The sequence below is a fragment of the Nanorana parkeri genome, unplaced genomic scaffold, assembly GCF_000935625.1.
Source record: "Nanorana parkeri isolate BGI_ZX_2015 unplaced genomic scaffold, ASM93562v1 scaffold536, whole genome shotgun sequence".
Lineage (NCBI taxonomy): Eukaryota > Metazoa > Chordata > Amphibia > Anura > Dicroglossidae > Nanorana > Nanorana parkeri.
Window position 1 is genome coordinate 680,387 of NW_017306804.1, and position 23,836 is coordinate 704,222.

Here is a 23,836-nt window from a genome sequence, read left to right on the forward strand (position 1 = left end):
AACTCTGTCTTAACTGGAGCACAGCCAATCTGCTTTTAAAAGTTCATTTTTAAAGGGGTGTGTGAAAAATGAAAGATTGAAACTGATTGGTTGCTAGGGGTAAAAACACCAGTTAAGATAGATCTTTTCTTATACACTTTTTATTCCCCATAATGTGTCTTTTGCTGATGCTTTTTACTCCTTTAAGGAACTGCACATTGGTAGTCACACAGACACAAGTAGATTCAATTTAGTATAATGTTGGTCAGATATATGAAAATTGATCTAAATTTTATGTTGCCCATAGCAACTTGGCTTCCAAATGCAATTTCTGCAGTCCAACTTGAAAGTACAACAATTATTTTGATTGGTTACAGCAAGAAATTTTGCCTAAAGCATACTTCAGCAAAGTTTCAAGGAAGCTGCAAAGTGCAGTTGCATCTAAGCCTCACATAAAACTTATGTGCAAGGTCATTTTGCTGTGTGGCATCTATTTTTGACATTCACATTTTATATGCTTTCTTTTAAGTAGATTTGTTACTGCATTAAATGTAGTAAGCTGTAGAATAGGGGTGGAGTACATTGGCCACTAGATTGACTCTTCCTAAATGTTTAACTGTTGACGTAAGTTATCAGTCACAGACTGCATTTATTTTACTGGCCAACTCAAAGGCATTATAAAGATAAACGGTAACATACAACTATTGCGAGGCATGCAGAGCTGGGACAAGAGCCTGTGCAAGTAGTACAGCCAGTGCTCCTGTCTTGGCTTGAAATGCGGGCTGCTGGCTGATCATACATGATGTGATCATGTTCATAATGGGTCAGTAATATGACTAGTGCATAGGAGTGATTTGGAGAACAGTTTATTTGACAGGGAGAACACCTGTGGGACCGTGTACTAAAGGTACATACTGCACTCTATTAGAGCTCCGCTAGAGTAAACGAGTTGTATATTCAATATATGCAGGAGGGTAAATTAAGCTAACATCATTGTTTTTTTTTTTTTATACTGCAGCACTTAGAGTAGCAGCACTTGGACAGTAGGGGATCTAGAGGTTTTGCAAAGTAGGAGCCTTACAATCTAGTGCCCTGTATTTCTTAAATCTTTAGTGCCTCCACCTAGAAGGGCCATGGCTTGTAACGAGAACTCCCTCCCAATGAAAACGAATCTAAAGCGCCAAACGTTGACCAACAAATGAAAGATAATTGCAGGCGAGGATTACTAGGGGTGCTGCCCCACTTCAGCCTGGGAAGCTGCAACACTATGGGGGAAAACAAAAAGAGGAGGGCGCCCACCCTAGTGTAGATACTTTTTAATGATATATATTGAAGTAACAATAAAAACATACTCACAAAAGTGAATCAAGATAAAAGTGTAATAGGTAAGCCTGGATGACATCTGAAACAAGCTGCACAGAAACCTATGTAACAGCACAGGACTCCTTACGATGACGCGTTTCCAGGGCCACGCCCCCTTCGCCAGAACTCCCTCCCACTTACATACTCTTCTTTCTATGAAGAAATGAAGAAAAATTCCAGACTTAAAGGCAGTTTTCAATACTTTACTTGGACTTGGTAAGTAGGACAGGAGAACAAAGGAGGTGGTACCCAAAACTCACATGGGGCTCCCACAGCTCTTTGGCCAACAGTGGATCATGAAATCCAGAAGTATCATGCAGAATTTCTTCTGGTGGACATAGCACCACAAAACAAGAGGTTTAAGAGTAACTCTGCTCCAGTGATGATTCCAGCTGCAGATACCTTATTAGGTCCACATAGGATATCCTCTAGGCTTGTGCTCCAGCCTAGGGGCCTCAAAACCAGGCACAAAGCTTTCTCGGGTAGAGGTGGCAATACCTTCTACACCAGAGCTCCAGCCCCGAGGTCTAAAACTAGGCACACAACCTGCTCTAGCAAACCTTCCTTTCCCAGCACAGGAAGGGCTGAAGGGCCTCTCTTTGCCTAGGGAAGAATGCCAAAAGATTTCTTCTCAGAAGGGGAAGAGGAGAGCTACAAAGGCACCCTGTTCCCAAAGGGGAGGACTGCAAAAGGACACCTCCAGAATATTGCAACCCTGTTTTGAGAAAGCTAGGCCCAAACCACCGATGACAAGCTCCCCTGGAGTTGGCCAGCTGAATAAACAAACCAGAATATCTGTATCCACCCTTGACACAGGATTCCCCAACAGAATGGTAGGTGGTGTCATATGGAAAGCTGACACTAAAGTTCTATATTTAGGGGGAGCGTTGTCTGATTTGCACTGAATTCTGAAATCTCAACAGCCACCTTTGTGTCATATGTAAAAAAAAATAGTTTACTACCAACTTTATAGTAGTATTAAGCTCTCAAACTGTTTTCAACAATGCATAGCAAACTAATATATATTACCTAGCAAAATATGTATTTTGCCCAAACACTTGCAGTCATCATGTTACCAAACAGTTGGCTCCAGCTCTCTTAGCTCCAGTTTCCTGAACTTCCTCTCCAATACAAAATTACAAGGGACAGAGCAGTCTCCAGCAGCTATCCATCTACTACCTTGGACAAGGGGAAAGGGAGGAAGAAGGAGTGGGGACCAGGAGGGTGTCTTGCCTTGCTGTGTCTGTGTGTTTTTAGAGACACACACAGCTTACTAGCACACGCAAGGGTGGCTCCTTAGGATCATGCAAAGGAAATGAGCCTAAAACAGGAAATCAGGGCCAGTGCTCAGAGGATCAGCTAATTCTGCAGGAAGTTGAAACTTTTAAACATCAAAAGGCAACATTCATTGTAGGTGATTTAATCAGAATTTGAAATAGCTTAAAAATATTTTGACCTTAATATCACCTTAAAGAGTAATTCCACTTTTGTTAAGAAACAAAATCAATCCTCCCTGTTTCTGTTCTGAAGAAATAGCTGTGTGTTGCAGCATGTCCTTTCCAAACTGATCCCTAAATGGGAGGGTCGGGGTTCATTATAATCAGCTGGTGGGCTTTCTGTGTTGTAATAGGCAAAGGAGCAGTGTCTGCATCCGTTTTAGTAGTAATTAACCTTTATGGAGTATCTCATCAAGCAAGGGATGCAAAAAAATTATACTTGTATCTTAGTGCAGACTGCTTGGAAAATCAGTCAGCTAATTACAGGAGCAGGAAGTGACTTTTCCTGGGGGCATTACGTACACCAACTGGCTATGCGTCCAGGTCGCCATATTGCATTTACTTTTTTTTGTGACAGTTTTAGACCATTACAGCAACTACAATTCTAAATGTAAAGGTAATTTTTTCCAGCTTTCCAGAGAAACAAACTGCAGATAACAAAGAAAAATAAACTGTGATAACCTGCTGCTATTTTTTTCTAATAAAATGTAACATGAGCATGCATGCGTAAAAGGAAGCAGCTATATATGGGACCTCCTTGACCTGATGGACCCAGAAACAGTTGCTCCACCTGCATTCATTGTAGCTATTGCCTAGGTAGATGTGCTGGTTGGATAAAAGAGATGTTCTGATGCTCCCATTAGATTCCCCTGTGTACAGGAACCTTTAAATCCAAAATAATAATCTGTATTGTTCTACAATAGTTGCCTAGCAATATTCAACAAAATAAAACAGTGATCGTCTTTTATACATTTATCTTCTACTTGTTTTAGAAAGTGATAGAAGGGATATGACAGTAGATTTAATTCAACAGCCTTATTAAGTAAGATGGCTTGCTGTAGTTGCCATGTGTCATAATAGTGCCATTTAGCACGCATAATGCTATATCCAGGTGCTTATTTTTAACACTGTTAAAAAAAAAAAGTCTTATCACATGTATTAGTCTTGAAAATGTCACGGTCACATAACTTTTATTTATTGGTTCTACTGTCGCAGAAGATACCGTATCTCTCATTCCATTGCTCTGCTGAAGCTTTAGTGTTATTTTTAATACGCTCTACCCGTGTGAAGTGGTTATTTAAAATGTCTGAGCTGTGATAACGTTGAAGTCGGAGGAGTAAATACACGTTTCCTAGTTATCAACTAGCACAGACTTATGTTGCCAGAGGCTTTGTATGTTATCTGGAGCTCTGTGGGTCCAAGAATAAAAATGAGCTGGGCGACAAAACATGCTCAGCTGCCAGTGTAAACATTTATTGCACGACACACTCTGCTGCATGGAGATATTTTGTATTATAGAAATGTAAGCCCATCTAATTTTTTTTCAGCTACGTTTTTGAGTCTTACAAAATCATTGTGTCCTAATTAATTTTGAAGGAACAGTCCTGCTTGTTATGTGTGTATTTTCCGTTTGAATGTGCATATGTAATGAATGGAACATCAGCAACATTATTTACTGACCATGGCATATGACAGTATATATTGAGGGCATGCTGCATTTGGCCTGCTTGGTGTCACAAGGTATAGGAGTGATATGAGATTTGGGATTTAAGAGGCAAACTGTAGGCAAAACATACAATTTAGATATAATTTTTACATTTGCAAAGCCATTTACCTGAGTTTGCTTTTTGTCCTTGGATGCAGCCTTTGGACAGAAAGGTAATAATTTACTGTATAAGGAAGCCTGTCAAAAAAAAAAAATGCCACTGAACAACACATTGCTACAGTCATGTGGCACAGAGCCTGAGCTACAGCATATATTATTATATATGATATGATTACATGCAGTTAGAAAACAATCACTATCCTTGGACGCATCAATCGTGCATTCAGGGATAGTGATTGATTCCTATGTAATCATATCACCTACCATTACATGCGGTGTGCAGGCGTTCACATGCAGTGGCTGTCACCTGATCATTAGCTTAAATGGATGGGGGACAGCTGCCACTTGTAGACGGCAGGAAAACGCAAGTTCCTGACACAGGAATCCCTAATCACCCTTAAACTTACAGGTGTTAATAGGGCCTTATACATACACAAACATAGAGAAATACATCCCCCCAAACACGCAGAACAATCCCCCCCCCTTCGTTTCCCCCTCCCCCTCATTCCCCCTTGTCCCCTGCAGATAAAATATTTACAAAAATCACCTGCACAATCCCTGGTGATCCAGTGGTTGATTATAAAGGGCTGGTGCAGACCTTACTAATCAATCCTTTCGACCGGAGCTCAGAGATGTCAGAGCTCCGGCAAAAAGGAGCTAGTGAGTGCTGGAGCTGACAGGAGCAGAGATGCAGACTATGTAGCTGCGGGCTGAATGGTACCGGTTCGCGGACCGGTACTTGGAGACCCCTGCAGAGCCTTCCTTCCTGCTGCTGACCGAGATCCCCCTGCCTCGGGCCCCATAGCAACTGCAGTGCCCGCTACGGAGGTAGTTCCGCCAATAATACAAATGTAATAAAAAAATGAAGAAAGCCAGCAACTTGAGGCATGAAAATGTGCACATACTGTATATACATCATCACTGCACCTCTTCATTACCACAATAAATACTAATCACTTACAAAGGTGGGAATGGATGTTAAGGCACTGTCTGCTAAGAATATGTAAATAGGTCAATGTCCATAGTTTGGACTATTTCACTTTAAAGCCCAGTTGGCAGAAATAAATATTTAAACAGATATACATTGTAATAACCTCCATTTTCATATATATTTATTCCTGTTATAGGAGTTTTCCAGTCTGTCTAAATATGACTGTGCAGTCCAATAGGCCACACCTTACCTGATTCTCTAACCCTAACATTCTTTCTCTGCAGTACAAGTGTGCATGAGAAAGATTGTGATGAGAGGTGTGGCCATGCCAACATTAGACACTGAAGTGAGCAAAAAGCACATTTCCTGTAAGGCAAAAGGGTATTTTAAGGCATTTCCAAGAGAAAACCACCTAAAAGAAATCATAACATGTGGACTATGAAAAGGAGAGAAAAAAAAGTATGATACTTCTGCTGGGCTTTAACCCTGGGCAAATACACTATTTGCCTCTAAGAAGGTCTAGTACAACCGGTGAAATCTGGGCCACCCATAGCTCTCCTGGACTGAAGTTTTACAGCATGACAGTTTTTTTCTGTACAGTTTTCCATTGAAGGGCTTCTTAAGGGTCTGGTTCCCACACCATCATTGCAGCATTGTATTGTATGCAGCATACGGGCATCATCAAGATAGTCACTGGCCTTGCAGTCAGTTGAAATTACCACTACTTCATACTGACTTCAACTATTTCTGTACTTCAGTAATGGTTCTTCAACATTATGGGGGGCTTCAAGGACCAATAGATGAGGCATGGTAGTTGTTGAAGTTGAGATTTACATGAACAATTCCAGATTTTTGGGCTCAACTGATGGTGGGGAAGATAATTAAGGTGTATGCAATGAAAGCACCTGTGGATGCCTGCATTGTAATTATGTTTCCAGTGTAGAATTGAAGCTGCTGTATATTAATAGAACCATTTTAATAGTTTATTAAAGGAAACTGCAGCTGTACAGTCTCTAGGAGTTCAAACCACTGCATGAGAGTCCTAATTACCTAGGCCGATATGATTATCTGGTATCAGTTCGAAATCATACTTGGTAAACTTGATTTATCATTTCACAGTACCAAAGAACTTTAAAGAAAGCAGGATTTGTGAAAGTATGACAATAGACAATGACAAATGGCAATGGCAATGACAAAACATCCATCATGTATAGTTAGGCAGTTGCATATGATATGTGCTGCTTAATTTATCTTAATATTAAAATCACGGATCTGTTTAGTCGTGTGGAAAGTGTTTCTTGTAATTGCTACATCTTTTGCAGATGTATTATTACCAGCATATTGCCTACTCTACTCTAAACAACATTTAAAAACATTCTATTACCTAATGTCTTTTGGCAGAGTAGAAAATAGAATTTTTGTCAGGTTTATTGCTGCTTTGTTAGGGAGATATTTCCTCACGTCCAATCCTGTTTCAGGTGGTTACATTGTCACAAAGGAAGTTAGGCAATATCTACAGCCGGGACATACACAGGAGTAAAAATCTCATATAAACTCTAACTCTTTTCTAATTAAAAAAAAAAGTTTTGGTTGGAGATCTACTTTAAACTCACCATGTTCACTCATGTAGCCTTCCCTGTATTTTCCACCTAAGTACTATTGTTAACAATATGCCACCAGTTTAAGGACAGTGCTTTTTATTGGTATATCAGTATAGATGTCATCAAATAAAGTATTTGTCATAGATCAGGCTGTGTGTAGACACCGAATTGTAGGCTCTTATTGCATCATCCTACACTGATTACAAGGCAGGCTAAAAAGATGTGCCCTGATATATCCCGAAATACAGTGAGCAATAAGTTGTTATCTTTGTAAGTAAAATGTTATGTTCAATCAAAATATATCTTTTATTGTTCCACTGACTCATTGGAACCTATTTCTGTGTTCTAAGGTTTACCTGTAGCAAGTCCTTCTGACACCAAGAAATTAATGCATTGCTTTGTGCATAGAATATCAATGTGCACAGGTCTGAATGTATTTCCAGAGAGACATTATATATGCACTGTATGACCAAAAGAATGTGGACATGCCTTTAATTTACTAAGTTTTGGTATTTCCAGTGTAGGGTACTGTTAATGTTACAGCACACAAAGACATTTTAGACAATTGTGTGCTTCCCCCCATGTGGAAACAGTTTAAGGAAAGGCCTTTTTTGTTCCAGCATAACTGTGCCCAAGTGGAAAAAGTCAGGTCCATAAAGATATGTTTTGACAAATTTGGTGTCCAGGAATCCAAGTTGCCTGCACAGAGGCCTGTGCTCACTGCTAATAAACACCCATTAGATACATTGGAATGCTGATGGCGAGTTTTACCTCTCAACTGTCCCACATTTGGAACCAAATCCCTCGGTCCATCTTTCTTCCCCATTTGTCCCACAATTTGGACTAATATACCAATATTTATGGAAAGGTATTATTTAACTATCAAAAGTATTGTCCCGCACGAAAACCTTTATCTTATCTCTTAATTATCTTGTTTGCTTTTCCAAAAAGCCAGTATAAAGGAAAAGTCATGGTGAAAAAATAAAAACAAATCTGGTTTTAAGCAGTCAGTTTTGGTACATAAAATTGCCTGCAAAACTGGTGGCATGGCAGGGGTTTGTCCATTGTGCTGGAAGGTTTGTCCTCACAAATGTACTTTTGACTGAATCGGAATTGATTTGAAATTTCACACTACAAAAACCTGTGGGAGGGGTTTTTTTTCAGAAGGGTGGGGGCAGTTATAACCAGAAAGGAGGTGGCAGAGGGAATCCATAAAAAAGCCCATGGTTTTGCAATTGAATATTCAACAAGCTCATATACTGTAGATGTAATGGCCAGGGCCTTTTTGGCCGTATAATGCATCTTAAAATATCTCTGAATGGTGAATGCACATACCTGTAAATGCCTATGGAGCACCAAGGATGCTTTGGACCCTGCATCTCAGACTAAAACGCATTGCGTTAAGGTAGTCAAATTACTGTATTTTACAATGCATGGCAGTGATGCATAGGTCTGAATGAGCTCTTAGGCCGGGTTCACACCTGGGCGTTTTACAGCGCTGATCGACGCGCTGTAAAATGCTCAAACAGGGCATCTTTCAATACTTACAAATCAAGCATTTTATACAAACCCTCCTGGATAAGTCAAACCCCCTTCCCTCCCTCACCCCATTTGAGGAGTACCTACTCGACGACACGAAAAGCGCAAGACACATTTCCACTTTATATGCTATGATACTTAACCACCTACAAACTTCTCTCCCCTCATACACCTCCAAATGGGAACGTGATCTGGGGTGCTCTATTCCTGCTGAAACATGGTCTCAAATTTGGATGACAACCACTCGGAGCTCGGCGAATGTCCAGGCGCTTGAAGCCAACTACAAGCTACTCCTTCGGTGGTATCTAGTACCCCTTAGGATCTCCAGAGCCATCCCGTCCTATTCACCGAACTGTTTCAGGGGTTGCCGGGTGGAGGGATCGGTCCATCACATTTGGTGGGCTTGCCCTAAAGTGAGGAGATTTTGGCATAGAGTATACCAACTTCTGTACACAGTCACAGGCAAAACATTTCGCAAGGACCCCTTGGAGGCCCTGCTACATAAGAAACCGTCGGTGTGCACGATTCGGCAACACCGTCTGGTCACGTTCATACTTACAGAAGCCAAGAGAGTAATTGCGAAAGCTTGGAAGTCCCCTAACATACCATTTGCGGAGGTCAAGCGTAGAGTATCGAGAGTGATGTTCTTTGAGAAACTTACAGCTCTCCAAAAGGATACTTTGGTGTCATTTCGGAAAGCTGTGGGAACCATGGATTGAGTCTTACCATCCTCCCTCCTTTGATATGGAATCCCTGACTCTCTGATGGCACAATAATGGAGGCTTTAAACATTTGATCCTTTCCTTTACCCCAACCTCTCCCCACATCCCCTCCATCCTCAACCGTCCCTTTTTTCCTTCTTGAAACCAGTTGCTCCATACTTAGCCTCTGAATCTTAATTTCAAAGTTTTTATTTTATTATTTTACTACAATGTTCGTTATACTTTCGATGTATATATGCAGTCCTCAAGGACTAAACTACTTGACTATACCACTGTACTGTAGAAACCTGAGTTTGTAAATTTTATTTGATTCTACATTGGATTTCACACTGAATGTGCAAGTGTGATCATTCTTACCTGCATTTAAAACAAATTAAAAAAACATTTTGAAAAAAAAAAAATGCTCAAACAGGGAAGTCCCATACTTCCCTATGGGGATGGTTCCCACCTGGGCGTATCTCAGCCCGTTGAAACGCGCAGGACTTACCTTGTCCGTGATCCCCACTGTGTCCTCCGGTGGCTGCCGACTTCCGGGCTCCATCCCTTGCGAGCGGCCGCGTCGCAAGGGGGCGGAGCCGGCGGTTAGTTTGAAAGTGAAAAAAAAATAGAGAAAATAAGGAGAGAAAAAATCATACCGCCAGTGAAACGCGCGTTTCACTGAACGCAAAAACGTGCTAAAAAACACGAAAAAAACGAGCTGAAAACGAGCAGAAAACATACACCCAGGTGTTAACCCAGCCTTAGTGTACAGGCTGCTTTGGCTCTTGGTTACCAAGAAATTCAATGTTGCTCTCACATATTTTATAAGCTGAGGATGTACTAGATCTGTTTCTAAGTAACAAAACATGATTATACAGTATACTTCAGACTTTATTCACAGGACTTCTTTAAGTGTATCTAAAGATAAAATGTAAAAAGGAATTCCAGGAAATCTTTTGTTTGTGATATGTAGTTGAGGTTATGTGGTTCATCCTCTATGGTTTCATCCAGTGTAATCTAGTATTTTGGTGCAATCAGAAAGGTACAATGATTCTCTGAGAATTATGCACCTGTGTACATCCCTCATGAAAAGGGTGCTGGGATGTGTTCAGGACCCCACCTGGGAGACGGGAGATTGCCACCTGGGAGTCAGGGTGGAGGCCAGTGCAGCAGGGAGCTGCAGGATAGCACAGTATTGAGGTTGTCTGGAGGAACCAGAGCATGGCCCAGCGGATTGAGGCCAGAGCAGCAGTGCTGCAATAGAAAACTATTGAAAAACTGGGACACCGTGAGTGTGTGAGACAACTTGGTGATTGGTGAGCCAATATATGTATATTCTGCGGAAGACAAACTTTCTTTATGTTGGGCTTCCTGATTACCTGCTGTTAAAAGAAAAATAAAGACTTTTTGTTGATGGATAAACGCTGTGCGAGTGCTCTGTGAGCTCCCCAACATCACAACATTATAAATGTAAGGATAGAGGATTGTATCTCATTGTCCTAAACACCATACAGTTTTATTCTGTCTTATGTAAAGGGTCAGGCCACACACAGCATTTGGTTGATGCTGGGAAGCTAAGCCACATGTTTTTTTTAGGGACTCTTTGCACACCTGTTGCAGTCATCTTAAGGGGGTCCTGATATTCGTGTTGGATATTTTATATATCTTAAATCATGGAGAATGCAACGGTAAATGCTATAAAATGAAAAGTTGAGCAGGAACACCCCAAACAACCAGATGGACAGAAATTATGGCAGGGAGATCTCGCTTTGGAGTATTCAAGACATAAAGAAACCAGGAGTTGACTTAGTCCTCCATGCTCCACATGTGGCTTTGGGATGGACTTCAAAATATAGGCTTATTTATTGAGAGTAGAAAGAACAGTGGTGCACAGTAATCTGTGGTAACCAATAAGAAATCACATTGTATTGTTTTACAAATTAAATGACTGTCCTGCTAAAGAAAACATTTTGGAGCTAGGGGGTGCTAACTGACATCTACATTATCCTTATTTTTTAACTAAGCTCCATGGTGCATATGACACAGAGACAGAAACATACGGGGAAAGGAGCCCAGTAAGGAAAGGTGCACTGCATCCTTTAATACTTAGAATGACCAATAATAAACTACAAATACTAGTTATAATGTGCATAATATTACATGATTTTGCAGATATTTAATTAGCATTTACAGATATAATGTGTTTCTAAATGCACAGAATATAACTGGATATTAATATATACATTGCACTGCAGATTGTTGATCCAGTAAAGATCTAATTGCCTTAAAAAACAGGAAGGATTTTTCCCCTGTTGAAGCAAATTTGACCATTCTTTATATTGACCCTCGGGCTTTTAATTGTATTTATTTATTTGGGTTTTTTTTGGTTTCACATGATGGACTTGTGTCTTTTTTCAACCTATATAACTATGCAATTTTAAAATTCACAGCAGCTTTCCTAGGCTGAAATATAGGCTCCACTCACCTACTCCACATATTGAAATACAATAAGAAATATTTAAATCTATGTCAGTATATGGAAATGTCTTAATTTAGGTTATTTATGTGATACAGCCTATAGTATTCTTTTGTTTGACGGTAAAGAGAACGTGACACATTTTTTTTTTCAACAACAATCTTCCCATAAGATTATATATGCATTAAATGTATGTTATGCATGTTATTTACCTGTAAAGGCTTCCCTTCTGTAGGACCCAAATGGCCTGAGACTGCTGATAGGATGTCAGCAGCCCCATCAGACTAAGAGGTGTCATTCAAGTGACACTCTATAGTATTCCCCTTTGTCTCTCCCCCAGCAGCTACATAAAACATTATGTAGGGAAGCAAGGGAAGAGAGGGAGGGGCCGGGCCAGCACAAACAGTAATAAGACACTCCCAGTAGATGAGAGGGCTATCACATGGTAAGTGGGAATGGGAACTGTCTCTTCCTGGAGTGATCAAATTCCCTAGCAAGTTTTTAAGCACATTGCAAACGAACAAAACTTGTTTATGCAAAGGAAAAATGCAGCAAGTAAGCATTTAAAATACTTAACTTTTTCTGTGTCTTTACCTGCAATGTTTAAATGGTGACAGGGTCTCTTTAAGTTGACCTAATATATACTTAGACAAAACATGAACAAAAGTAACGTTTTCTTATGTTTTAATTCATAGGCCAGTGGCTCATTTTACTATGCCACATTGGGTTCACAAGGGACAGGTCCATCACTAGTTGCGGTTCCAAGCAGTCATCATAATGTTTTGGCCAACATGTGAGTATATTTTCATTCTGTTTAACCCAGTGCTAAGGTAATATGAAATCCATATTAACAAGAATTGGGGGCAACCACTGAACATGATCAGCATGAAAATGCTTTTCTTTGTTTGTTAAAAAGTGTGTTCCATCTTCCTAAAGACACTGACAAGGAACACTAGTAATATTGACTGGTAAGAGGAATGTGAGCATGTGCTGATGACAAGCTGTATTCTGTCCTTCTATAAGGAATCTCGGTAGTGTCATAGGACACACTGACACACTTGTTACAAGTCTGATGAGGGTAATTTGATTATCTGCAGATAGGGGACTGAAAACAAAATGCAATTGTGTAGAGATGTCACCAGCACAACAAAAAATCCTTCTTCGGCTAAAAGAATTTTCATTTATTGAAGTTCCTTGTCATATGAACAAGCGCTTTCGGGCCCACACAGGGTCCCTTCATCAATGCTGAGCCTGATGAAGGGACCCTGTGTGGCCCCGAAAGCGGTTGTTTATATGACAAGGAACTTCAATAAATTAAAAATGTTTTATCTTAAGAATGATTTTGGTGTGCTGGTGACATCTCACCAATTGCTGATATTTGCAGTGCCTTCCGCAGTCACTGCAAGCACCCTCCAACTACAAGGGACTTTTCAGGGACAACTGGATCGTAAATTCTGGATCCTGATTGGTCCTACTCCACCCAATAGCGTCCTTCGTTGTCAGGAATCTGATTGGTTGTGGTTTAGTCATATTTGGCTAGCGTACTCTGTGCACTAGGTTCTGATGAAAAGGGCGTGTACCATGACGCGCGGCAACCTTTGCTTTCACAGATGATACCGGCATCTGTGTAACTCTGAATGAGCAGGGTGGCAATTTCTTTTGATTTAGTAATCAATCATTGTTTCATACCGGGAGTCAAATTGATGAGTGTTAAATACCGTTACATTTGTGAGTAGCCCCTTGTTTTTAAGCTATTAATAAATATTAATCAGTACTGCACAGAGTGGGCGCTCTGTTTGTTTGTGTTTTTTTGATTATAGTGGTTATTCAGGGAAGACCAGAAACAGATGACTAAAGATGTGCAGAAACACAGCACTAAAGTACAACTTTTTGTACACATAAACAACTACTAAAAAATACTTGTTCTTTGCAATCCTCAGATGGTAACCATTAGGGGCTGCTTCTCCCTGGGATCAGGGAATTCCTGTCACACATGCAAACAAAAATACAAACACTAGAGCGCCACCTCTAAGTGTAATACCATTTATTCAAATGTAAATAAAAAGTACTCAATGTACTTCAAAAGGTATGATGTACAGCGCTTTAAACAGTCCTCTATGACTCCACTGAAATCTGTCCTGAGGTCCTCACTTTCTGGTATAACCGCAACAGCAGACTCCGGACACTCCTGTCACAAAGCCAGCTGCTGTACACTCAGGCTGATTTGTTTCTGGGGCCACGCCCCCTACCTCAGAGCCACCATGCTGTTTGGCCACCTCAAGCATGGAGCCAGCTTCCCGGGCAATCATGAACCCAGGCAGCGGGTAATGACACAAATGTGATCTGACTTGAATGTGATCTATGCACCCAGGATTCAGTACTGCAGTACGCCATGTTGGTTGGGACAGGCAATACTGCAAACTAGGGGCGGTTTTTCGGTATCGAGTACGAGTACCAATATTTATCTTTCAGTACTCCCCGATACCGAGTACTGATACCAGTACTTCCGCTAGCATGGAGCCGGCTTCCCAGTCCAATCAGGAAGCTGGGCAGCATGTCATTAGCAGCCACTCGGTGTCTTGATTTCCCCGGGAAGCTGGCTCCATGCTGTTTGGCTGGCTCCATGCTAATTGGCTGTGAAGCCGGCTTCCCGGGTCAATCAGCATTGAGCCTGCCAAGCAGTTGAGACAACTTCCCGGTAAATCAAAAAGCTGGGCGGTGGGTAATGACACGCCACCCGGCTTCCCAATTGGCCGGAAAGCCAGCTCCATGCTAGTGGAAGTACCAGTATCTGTACTCAGTATTGGCAAGTACTGAAAGATAAATATTGGTACTCGTACTCAATACCAAAAAAAGGGTATCTGTGCATCCCTAGTTTGCAGTATTGCCTGTCCCAACCAACATGGTGTGCTGCAGTACTGAATCCTGGGTACATTGATCACATTCGAGTCCGTTCAAGTTGAATCTCTAAGCAGTACAACAGAAAGGGTCTAAAATGCATGCCAACTTGTGTGAACATGTGTTCTGATTTAAAAAGCTCAAAAACTTTCCATTATTTAAACACTGGTTTATTGCAACATTTCTATAATGTATGCTCTTAACAGGTGTATTGCTGTCCATCCATACACTGCTCATGGACCAGATGAAATAGATCTGCAAAAAGGAGAAGGTATTCGTGTTCTGGGAAAATTCCAAGAAGGCTGGCTCCGAGGAATCTCATTAGTCACAGGAAAAATTGGTATCTTCCCCAGCCATTGTGTTCATCCAGTATCAAGGTTAGTATTGTAATATATATAATGTCTCTACAATCAGACAACATACAGCAGCTAGCCCTTTAGTAAAGAAATGTTAGAAAGAAATGTTGATAGAAAAGAAGAAAAGGGAAAAAGTTGGGCTTACAGAAGGATACTGCAAAGAACAGCGCCATGTCATAACATGAGTGCAATTCTCTGCAGTATTTAGAGCAAGAGAACCCATGACGTCCTATGATGACTAAGTCATCAGGTAAAAAGGTAATTATAGGGAAAACTTTTTAGAAAATAATGCAGGGGGGAGGGTGCTTCCAACCTTCAAAATGGGCTTTCAAGCATGCAGAAATGTAGAATTACTTTCCTGTAAACACTACAATAAAAACTCAAAATACCTTTCCATTTCCCTTTAACGGGTCAGGTAATTTAGCTATTTCCACAGAATCCCAAATGAAAATATGACTGATTTTACATTAGGACTAATTGTATTATGTGTCATCGCATGTTCTGGCCAGGGTTCCACTTTAACATCTCTTGGGGAAAGGTTTGAAAACACCATACTATGGTATTTGTCGTTATACAAAATAAAATGGTGTTTTAGTTGGATTTGGACACATCTTTGCAGTGCAGCTTCCTACATTAAGCTGTTTGTTGTGTACAATTAAATGACATAAAACTAGATGTATGCATGTTTTTAAAATGAGCACAATACTAAAGCTTTTAAACATTCTGGGAATTGCTAGAAATGCTGCAAGTTTGACTAAAATGTCTTCATGTTACACTCTAAAATGTATAGAAATTACACACTACGATTCTGTAATTATACATTCGGCAGTCACGATGCATTCCATAGCCATCCTGTTTTCCTGCATATTGTTAGAAAGGTGTTATTGTGGGAAAAATGAGATATACTTTGAGAAAATGCTTATGGAAATGTGGGGGAAACATAAAATCAGTTAGAGGGAAAATGCATTAGTTCATTTTAAGTGGTTACATTAGTAGTTACAGTTCTGAATGGTCATAATGTATTGCATATAGCATATACCAAGGGAAGTAACCATAGATTGGCAGTGCTGAAACAGTAATGGAAGAAAATGCCTTGAAAGCATGAATGCCAAATTAAAGGGTGGCACCCTGGAATTCTGGAATTGCTGTGTGTTTTGTTACTAGGATCATTTGTCTTTTTTGTTTTTCGCTATATTTTTATTATATCCATTTTATACATTCATTGAACACTCATTGTTTGCCAGGTTCATTCATTTCATTTTTGCAGATAGAACACATTCCCGGGCATTCGTTAGTAAATTAGTGAAAATACAATTTAGCATTAATATTCTTTTTTTGTGTGTGATTATCTTACATAACACCTTTTCATTCATGAACCCTTTTAAAATAGGGTATATAACCGTTGTTTCCGTACATAGGCACATCCGATGCGTGTTTGTATTTGTATGTGCGTGTACAAGGGGCGAAGGACTTTAAAAAAAATGTTTTTGTGTATTTTAATTTTTGTCCTATGTGTCCTTAATTTTTTGGACTTTTTTTTCCACCTAACTTTATTGTTATCACTAACAAGTGATGAGTATGTGTAATACTTTCAGGTATTTATTACCTTTCACAAAGATCTCAGTACTTCTCAGTACTTCCCCTGGCAATGCATTCATCTCTCCAATTGAATGGTCACCATCCTTTGCTTAACTACATATAGAGCTCTGTGTATCTGTAAAGCGTTGAAAGGTTGCCTTTACATATATATATGACCAGCAGTTGCTTTCCCGTGGCTTCCAGTCCTGCAAGGATCTGTCCTGGTTAGCGATTAGTGCAAATGGTCCTGGAAGCATGGTTGTCAGCTTTGGCTTGAGTGTGCATTAGCATTGGAGTGAATGTCTGGAAGTTAGAGGCAATATTTTTGTGCTGGCTCATATGAAGATGGAGTGCCTTAAACCGTGTAGATAGAGCCATGTCAGTGAAATTATATTTAAACTGGTGTACCCTCACATCACATCTTACTAAGTTTTTAAAGGAAATACATTGATTTTGATCTGGATCTGAATTATAGGTGCCACACCCCTTAAGTTTATAGTAACAAGAAAAGAAAGTGGGGTTTTGTAAGCACCAAAAGACAATTCCACAAAGCAAGAATCCATATAAAAAGTTGATTTCAATTGTCATAATTTTTAAGAAACTGGATCCACGCCACCCACAACCAGCACCGCCGCCTACCGGCCGCAGAACATAGAGGCCCACCTGCTTGTCTCCAAAGATTTTTGATCCTCCAATTACCCCCACGCCACCCACAACCAGCACCGCCGCCTACCGGCCGCAGAACATAGAGGCCCACCTGCCCTTTCTTTTTCTTTTTTCGTATCTTTTTTCGCAGACTGCGGCCGGGAGGGGGCGGTGCTGGTTGTGGGTGGCGTGGGGGTAATTGGAGGATCAAAAATCTTTGGAGACAAGCAGGTGGGCATCTATGTTCGGTCCACTGCCCTTTCTTTTTCTTTTTTCGTATTGTACGGCCAGCAATCTGACTGATCGGATTACTCCTCTCATGCTTGTTATTATGTCTCCCACCTCCTACCCCTGACTCAGTATTGGGACTTGGCTCATCATTGTCTACCCCTACCACCCCTAGGGGGGACCGCGTGGGTGTGCGGCTCGGATAGACTCGCCCAGATACATATGTATCAGCATATGCAAATTGATATTCCCTGTTTCCTGAGGAAGCGCCTGTGCGCGCGAAACGTCGTATGAGCTCCTCCATCTCCAAACCTTTCAACTCAACTATATTACAACATTTAATGAATTGCTACTTTGATGTTTAATTCTTGATGTTCACAACAATATCATATCAACCACTACCTAATGTATATATTCTATTGCTTGTATGTTAAAATCATGTACTAAGAAAGGTTTATATGGAGTGAGCATACAGGGAGCTATCTACCTAGCTGATTTTTAATGGATCTTTGATCCAGTTTCTTAAAAATTATTACAATTAAAATCAACTTTTTATATGGATTCCTTCTTTGTGGAATTGTCTTTTGGTGCTTACAAAACCCCACTTTCTTTTCTTGTTACTAAGTTTTTAAAGGAACCATACATCTTAGTAATACAGAGCTTGTTCAGGTGGAATAATATTATCTGATGTTCAAGAAAGGACTGTCATGGCCAATAGAAAAAAAATTGTACTGTCCACTATGTGCTCAGGTTGGAACTATTCCAAGTTGTTGAAGTTTAGTAGGTAAAAATTTGCATTTACTTTGTCTTATTTATGGGTCAAGCAACACCAATGTATCACCTCAAGCTTGTGATAATTACATATCTGCGGATAGTGTTCTTTATTTATTCTGATAGTAAATTTGGTATGCATTCTACCTAATTGATTTCCTTTACCTCAGCAGAACACGTCTCTTTTCACATTCGTGCGTGATTCCTCATTGCCTAGTTCGCTTGAAATATTCAGGCAATGTAATGGAAATTGTGCTTGTTCTGCATCCTCTTTATTGTTCTTCCCCCTAAACCATAACAATAAAAACTAACTAAAACAAAAGGCATGAATAGGGCTATAATAAGCAGCACAATCTCGCCGCTGAGCAGGCAATTCTGCATCACAGAAGCCTATTTTATCCTCCCAGAAATGTCTGTACAAATTAAATGAATTGGTTTGTTGGCTGCTGTGCCAGGGAGTAGTCGTATTATTAAACGATAAATCAGGCAGCCACATACAGGATCAGCCAAGTTTGTGAAAATTGTACCGTATGGCATAGTTTAGGTTGAATTATAGAAATTTAGACTTTAACCGCATGCTTCAGTGAAAGGAGACACATTTGTGCATCCTTACCAGTAATGTATACAGATGCCTCTTTATTTAATTAAAACACATAAATATGCTGTAACTGAATGTAAAGGTTGCAGCGCTCAATGGCTTAAAGTGAACCTGACCGGACCTTAAAACATTTCTAAGGTAACAAGTGCTTAAGTGTGGTGTCTGTAAATACCTGTACTAGCATTAAAATCTGACCCTGTGAAGCCCCTTTGACTCCTAGGCCCAGGCTTTACATGGACCCTGAACTTGTGCCAAAGTTAAGGTAGAGCTCTCTCCCTCCTGTAATTCACTCTCTCCCTGCTGTAATTCATACCCCTGTTATTCATATGTCATATTCCAGCATGCCAGTTGGCTTCGTCTTAACTTAGGCAGAATTCAGAAAAGTGCCTGCACTTGAGACTTGCTGATATCTTTGGAATGTTTTTGGTCAGGTCATCAGTATAGGAAATTGTAGAAGATGGAAAGTAGTGCTCTGAAGTTGAAAATACTATAGCAGTTGAATGTCATTGTAGCTGGAATACTTTACTGGGACATGCAAGGACCGTGATATTTTTACTTTAACATAGTGGTCAATACCGACAACTTTCTTTCTTTGAAGGTCTCCTAACTGCACACAGTGTATTTCCAGTGTGCTGGGGCCAGTCCCTATTAGAGGGATGAAAAGTTAAACTACATGAAAAGACATATCAGTCTGTCTGGAAGACTGAGATCCAGAGAAAATGGCAGCAGGTTCCTTTGTTATAAAGAAGGGGCAGACTTTCTACCTGACTGTCATTGTGTGGGCAATGCCTGCTCACCTACTGGGTAGCCTAAACAGTTTTTTGTCACTGACAATAAGGGTAAAATTAGTTAGGACAAAGAAAGCATCAAATACAGTACTGAAGTTAATTTATGTAAAAACAACAAAACATAAATAAATATATTACCGGACTATAAAGTAAATGCTTTCATTAAATCTATATTATTGATGGAGCAATGTTTACATAATTTCCTGCTTACATTATTCACTGCTTCTATGAATTTCCTTCTTTCCAGTGAGAAAATCAATGTCTGTTACATTATGTAATAAAGTACATATATTTTTAAAATGATGCACATTAAGAATAAGAAGTAAATACTGTTCACAGCTGATGATAAATGGATGTATGCCTTGTGGCAGCAGTGTAGTTGGGTTTTACTGGAAGCATACAGCAAACAGTCAATGGGTCTCATTTATCCAAAGTGTCTGAAAGAAAAAGCGACATGTTCATATTACTCAAAGTTCAGCTGTCATTTTTCTAGTGCAAGTTAGAAAATGAAACAAAGAATGCAATTGCCATGGGCAACGGACATTTATTTGGGATCCATTTAATAAATGTTCTTCAGCTATGCAAAAGGTATATTTTAAAAAACGTTTAAAAATGATTGAAAGAAAAGAACGAGTGAACAACAGTTCATCCCTTTTTTTTTTAAACTCCCCTGGAAAAATGATAACCAACCGTACAGTAAAGTGAGGAGACACCCTTGCAGCAAACCAGTATAGTAGTCTCTTGTTAACCTGGCACCACTGAAGTACAATTGCTGGTTAAAATGGTTCTACTCTCAAATTTTAGTGTACTTATAACAGCCTCCACGTGTCTCCTCTCTTACCTTCCTTATCAGAAGTACACCATAGTGATGTGTACTTCCATCACTTTACACAGCTACAGTCTGCCCATGGTACAGCTGACTCTACAGACTCTTGGAAGCCATATAAATGAACAAGCAGGAAGGAGGATAGGCCAATCGTCATTATGGCTGGTGTCATTCTATTCATACCACTATGTGTTCTGTTCTTCAGTTTGCTTTTGCCGGAATGAATATATCAAGTAGGAAGGCTATAATTCTATCTTTTTTTCTGGAAAAAATACTTTGTTGCTATCTGGAGGAGGCTCTAGAGTTTATAAGGGTAGCATTTTCCCTTTAGACACTTTTGACAAATATGGCTCACCTGTTCTCTTCTAAATACCATCAAAAAGTATGCTTTGACAACATGCAAGGTGGGCATCTATATTAGTGTTTGTGTTGACCATTACAACCTATCAGATACCAGTGAGAGACTTGTGTGTGTGTGTGTTTGTGTCACGAATGTGCGGTTAGGGGAGGCAGGTGAGGCAAAGCCTCACCTAGTATTATGGAGGAAAAAGCTGTCAGCTGCAAGTCTAAAACTGACAGCTTTTTCTCCATTCAGACCGGCTTATAAAAGGTTACACAGCATGGAAAGCCTCCCCACTGTGTAACCTGTCATGGATTGGAGCGCTACCTGTTAATCCGGCTTTTGACAGCTAAGTTAGGTTACACAGCAGCGGGCTTCCCCTCTGCTAGTGTAACCTAACTTAGTTAGGGAAAAGCTGCAACAGCCTCTAATCTGTGTTAGAGGCTTGAGCTCTGTGGATAGTTTGGACCAATGGTAAAGCGCCATTGGTCCAAGCTGTCCAATCAAAAAAAGAAAAAAAAACACTGAGGACATTGATCTCGATGTCTCACCAGTGACAAGCTCCTCCCTGTCTCCTCCCTCCTCCATAGATAGCTTGGTAACCGGGTTGGGGTGCGGGGTGTCGGGGAGCAGGGCTGGGGCATGCCTCACCCAGCAAAAAGCTTATTACTGCAGGTTACGTGTGTGTGTGTGTGTGTGTGTGTGCGCGCGCGCGCACACGCGTGTATGTGTGTATATACACACACACACACACACACACACTGAGTGGCCAGATTATTATGACCACCCCATCAGTACTTCATTGGGCCACCTTTTGCCTTCAATACTGCGGTGATTCTTTTTGGCATTGACTCCACGAGATGTTGAAAGATGATGTGAGGAATCTGACACCATGCCTGATGAATAGCACTGCCCAGTTCTGTGAGATTTGATGGTTGTGGAACCAGCTGCCTGATGGCTCCTTCAACTTCGTCCCACAAATGCTCAATTGGATTGAGATCTGGTGATTGTGGGGGGCCACCCAAGCAAGGTAAAGTCTCCCTCATGTTCTTGAAACCACTCCTGCACAATACGAGCACCGTGGCATGGCGCATTGTCTTGTTGGAAGAAGTCATCACCATTGGGATAGGCCATCAACATGATAGGATTGACTTGATCAGCAACGATACTTTGGTATGTTGTGCTATTCAGACGTTGTTCCACACGAATTAAAGGGCCCAAACATGCCAGGAAAACATGCCCCAAACCATAACACTGCCCCCACCAGCTTGAAGGGTTATGCTCATGCATGTGGGGTGCATGCTTACATGGTGTTCCCGCCAAAGTCTCACTCTGCCACCTGCATGATGCAACTGGAAACGTGATTCATCGGACCACATTACTTTTTTCCAATGCTCGACTGTCCAATCCTTGTGTTCCTGTGCGAATTGGCGACGTTTTACCTTGTTAACTGCAGACAGCAAAGGTGTTCGAACAGGCCTTGGGCTTCCATATCCCATACGATGCAGTGTACGGCGAACAGTGCGTTCAGAGATCATTTGAGAGGATCCCTGATTAAGATCTGCAGTAATTTGATGCACTGTTGCCCTTCTGTTGTCTTGTACCAGTCTTGCCACTCTCCGTTCTGCCCTAACATTGACTAGTTGCTGACGGCCACAATTCGCACGTTCAGACCCAGATTTTCGGCTGACAGTCCAGTCTTTAAACACTTTAACAACAGCTGCTCTTGAACATTTAACGAATTCTGCTGTTTTGCTGATACTCGCTTCATGGCTCCGTGCGCCAACAATCATCCCACGTTCAAAGGCTTTTAAATCGCGTTGTTTACCCATATCTTCAGGAAAGAAAATCACTTCTACTGTCGCGGTAAACAACCTGCTTCCCTATTTATAATGGTCTGGCCCTCTAGCAAATTCAGCGCAAAATTATAGCTAATTTGCCTACAAACGTCAGGTGGTCATAATAATCTGGCCACTCAGTGTATGTATACACAGTACATTCTCTGATCAGAAAAAAAATATTTTGCAGAGAACCCTAGATAATGGATCCCAGTCACTGTTAGTAAGCTTCAGGTGTGTCAAGATACAGTTTATGGGCCGTCATAAACAATCATAAACCACACTTATTACTAATGGCAGTGGTGCCTGAACACCACACTGCTTAAGGTACAAACAAGCTATTGCTAATAGAACTCTTCACACATATACATCTGTAAATATGCAATAAAAAATGTTTTAAGAAGCTCAAAAACAAGCAAGGTGTTTTTAAAACACTTTATAAGTATTTAGCGGTGTCCTGCATTAAGCACATAAATGTCCTACATATTTACTGCAGAATATTGACCTTAAAGTACTTAGCTGTGCTCAGTCCCAGTGGTTTATTTGTCTGCTATACACAAACTCTTCTCCTGGTAACATGGATAGGGGTCACTGTCCTCACTCCACAACAAGCACACGACCCATGATAGACATAGAGACATCCAAAAATTCTATCCACTCATCTGCAGTTTTTGCAAAGCTTAGGACTGACTTTTGAGGTATATAATTTAAGATCTTGACAAACATGCTTTTGATCAAAGTATATGTTAAATATAAATGTGTGCATTTTCTGTTTCACAGCAAGAAACCTTCAAACTATCCTGATGCAAGGCTTCCTTCTCAGCAGACTAAATGGATTTCCAGCAATGCCTCTGTGTCTTCACAAAGCAGCGTGTCAGAAACTGGAATCAGTAGACCTGTCAGGTCTTTTCATGTGCCAACTGCTGTGGTGGAGCCGGTGAAAAACACAACACCCTCCTCCTCTCTGGTACCCATGATGCTTCTACGGAGGAACAGCAGCTTGAAGAAAAGTTAGTTATAAAACGATGATGTGTATTTTTCCAAAATACACAGGTTATATTGGCTTTTTGTAAAACTGAAACACAAAACCACAAAACAAATGGTCAAAAAAGTCAGTTTGGGGAACTTTAAATATCTGTTTCATCTATGGCAGTTGCCCTAATCTAATGATGTGATCCAGTCCTCCAGATTCTCATCTATTCTAATAGCTAAACTGATATATATATATGTATATATATGTATATATATATATATATATATATATATATATATTCATACA

At 40.5% G+C, this 23,836-nt stretch overlaps 1 protein-coding gene across 2 annotated transcripts in view; it reads left to right on the forward strand.

The window, feature by feature from the left end:
- Positions 1-23,836, forward strand: part of SH3RF2 (SH3 domain containing ring finger 2) — a 120,220-nt gene that overhangs the window by 91,698 nt on the left and 4,686 nt on the right. For both annotated transcript variants that reach the window (XM_018561655.1, XM_018561656.1), the window contains exons 6-8: positions 12,387-12,484; positions 14,796-14,966; positions 23,338-23,567. In XM_018561655.1, coding sequence (XP_018417157.1) covers positions 12,387-12,484; positions 14,796-14,966; positions 23,338-23,567 — 499 coding nt within the window. The remainder of the gene's footprint in view (positions 1-12,386; positions 12,485-14,795; positions 14,967-23,337; positions 23,568-23,836) is intronic.